General features: G+C 44.1%; 1 protein-coding gene across 1 annotated transcript; it reads left to right on the top strand.

Annotated features, from left to right (window-relative positions):
• Positions 1–484: 484 nt before the first annotated feature.
• LOC121611018 (4-O-methyl-glucuronoyl methylesterase 1-like) lies at positions 485–1893 on the top strand. Its single transcript, XM_041943373.1, has 2 exons — positions 485–807; positions 1083–1893. The coding sequence occupies exons 1-2, from the start codon at positions 504–506 to the stop codon at positions 1091–1093; spliced, it is 315 nt and encodes a 104-aa protein (XP_041799307.1). The 5' UTR covers positions 485–503; the 3' UTR covers positions 1094–1893.
• Positions 1894–2210: the final 317 nt, after the last annotated feature.

Consider the following 2210-nt stretch of genomic DNA (forward strand, 5'->3'; position numbering starts at 1 on the left):
CTCTCCACCTCTCTGTGCCCTCTGCCCGTCTAAGCACCATGGGGAGCAGAGCTTTCAGTCGCTCTGCTCCCCAACTCTGGAATTCACTACCGCCCGACATCAGAAACATTGATTCTCTCCCCACTTTCAGATCCAAACTGAAAACTCATCTGTTCCGGACTGCCTTCTCTTTATAACTCCACTTCTCCTTATTGCTTGTTCTTGCTTGTTGGGTTTTATTTATTGTGCTTGTATTTGTCTTGTGTTATTTGTGTTTTTATTGTGCTTGTATTTTATCTTGTGTTATTTGTGTTTTACCTGCTCTGTAAAGTGTCCGTAAGTGTTCTGAAAGGCGCTTTCAAATAAAATGTATTATTATTATTATTATAAAAAGAAGAAGATGAATAGAAAGAAAGAAAGAAAGCTAAGACTAGCGCATGGAAGGAAGCAGATGGACAGAGAAAGTGTTTAGAGATGGACAGAGGAAGAGGCTGAAGCAAGGGAAGGATGCATTGCAAAGTCAAATGGTAAAAATTAGTATAAACGATGAAAAGAATGTTAATGAAAAGAGAAAATCTAAGATGTATGCCTATCTGTCTGGTCACAAGGGCCCTCTCCTCAACTTGTGCCCGCCAGTGCCACCTCAAACAACTCCTCCACCGTACCTGCCAGCCGCCACACGGCAGACCACACCTGCACCTACAGCACCGCCAGCAGTGTCCTCACCGGATGTCCCACCTCCGGCCAAGCCACCGTCTGCCCTGAATCTGGACGAGCTCGAGGGAGCAGTTGGGGGTCTAGTAGGACAGACAGCAGACTCCACCACAGGTTGGTCACGGAAGAACCCCTTTGGCAAGGGTGCTGAGATCCAGTTCTCGCACGACAAAGACAATACCGTTTGACTGAGTACTTTATTCCTCATCTCACATGGAGAGGCATAGATGTGGGATTTCCACTACAGCTGTCACACCTGGACTTCATTAGCCAGGTTTCCTAGCACCTCTACCTGCTCCTGATGAAGCTTTTGATGGAAAACTTAAAGCTAGAAGCTGCCCGTCTTTGGAGTAACTCTCCTCTTCTATTGCTGTGATTGTCTTTTTCAGCAGGAGAATGACAGCTTCGCCATCCCTGGAAAAAGGTGTGTGTGTGGATCCAGCATGACAAAAGCAAACCTGAATTTAATTTTCTCTGCTGCAATATGGAGTTAAACGCTTTGTTCGAAGAACTACTGACAGCAGTTCACAAGGGAAGAGCATCACTCATCCAGCCCTACCCCGCTGAGGTTTGTCTGAGCCAACCCGGGGATTTGAATCAGCCATATTATATTTTGCTCATAATGTTGCTCCTCTAATGTTTAAGCTGCACTTTGGTTTAGGGGTGGTTGTGTCAGCGTGGGGGATTTGTGTTCAGTCTCAGGCTGCTATACTGGACAAGGCAGAAGTAAAACAAACCTTGGATTGGCAGTGTGACATGTTTTGTGAATATATGCCCACAGCTAACTATACCTCCCAGAATAATTGCTCATTATATTCCCCAATGATCTGCTGCCGTTCCTGCCTGCAGAGTCTCACAGCAGTAGATGTAGAGCATATAGAATGTCTGTATTTCTGTGTGAATATGTTGCTGTTGATTTCTAAGGAAATTTACAAACGGTAATTCTCTGCCCACACTGTATGATAGCTATGGTAAAAATAGTCTCATTGACAGCAGCATTGACAGTCTTGCTGTTTCTGAGTGAAATGTCCTGCTAATACTCAAACAAGCAGGAGAGGAAATGTCCCAAATTATTCGGTTCAAGACGAGGCACTGATGCTTTGCTAAAACGCAACGTACTCTCCTCCAAGTAGATGCTATTGAAATTACAGTGCAATAACGTACAGTCCTTTTAAGGACTAGTTTCATAGCTTTTCATAATGCCTGTGACATCTCTTCTATACTGTGTTAACTCTACAACCTCTTCCAGGAAGCCTTTAGGCCTGCATGTAATTGTGTATTTCCTTGTTTAAATAAATACCTGAGTAAATGAGCTTGTGTGAAAGTTAAAAAGCAAAGAGTCGAGGACTAATTTGGCTCCAAACAATATATGGCCCCTGTGACAATAATGTACTGCTCACTGACTGGTACAGTCAGGGATAGACCCACTGGAGCTTGGAAATGGTCTGTTTTTACAGCACAATACATAAACAATGCAGGTCTACTGGGGGGTTCCTACCACAGGCCCCATTTCTATT

The sequence above is a fragment of the Chelmon rostratus genome, chromosome 8 (assembly GCF_017976325.1).
Source record: "Chelmon rostratus isolate fCheRos1 chromosome 8, fCheRos1.pri, whole genome shotgun sequence".
Classification (NCBI taxonomy): domain Eukaryota; kingdom Metazoa; phylum Chordata; class Actinopteri; order Chaetodontiformes; family Chaetodontidae; genus Chelmon; species Chelmon rostratus.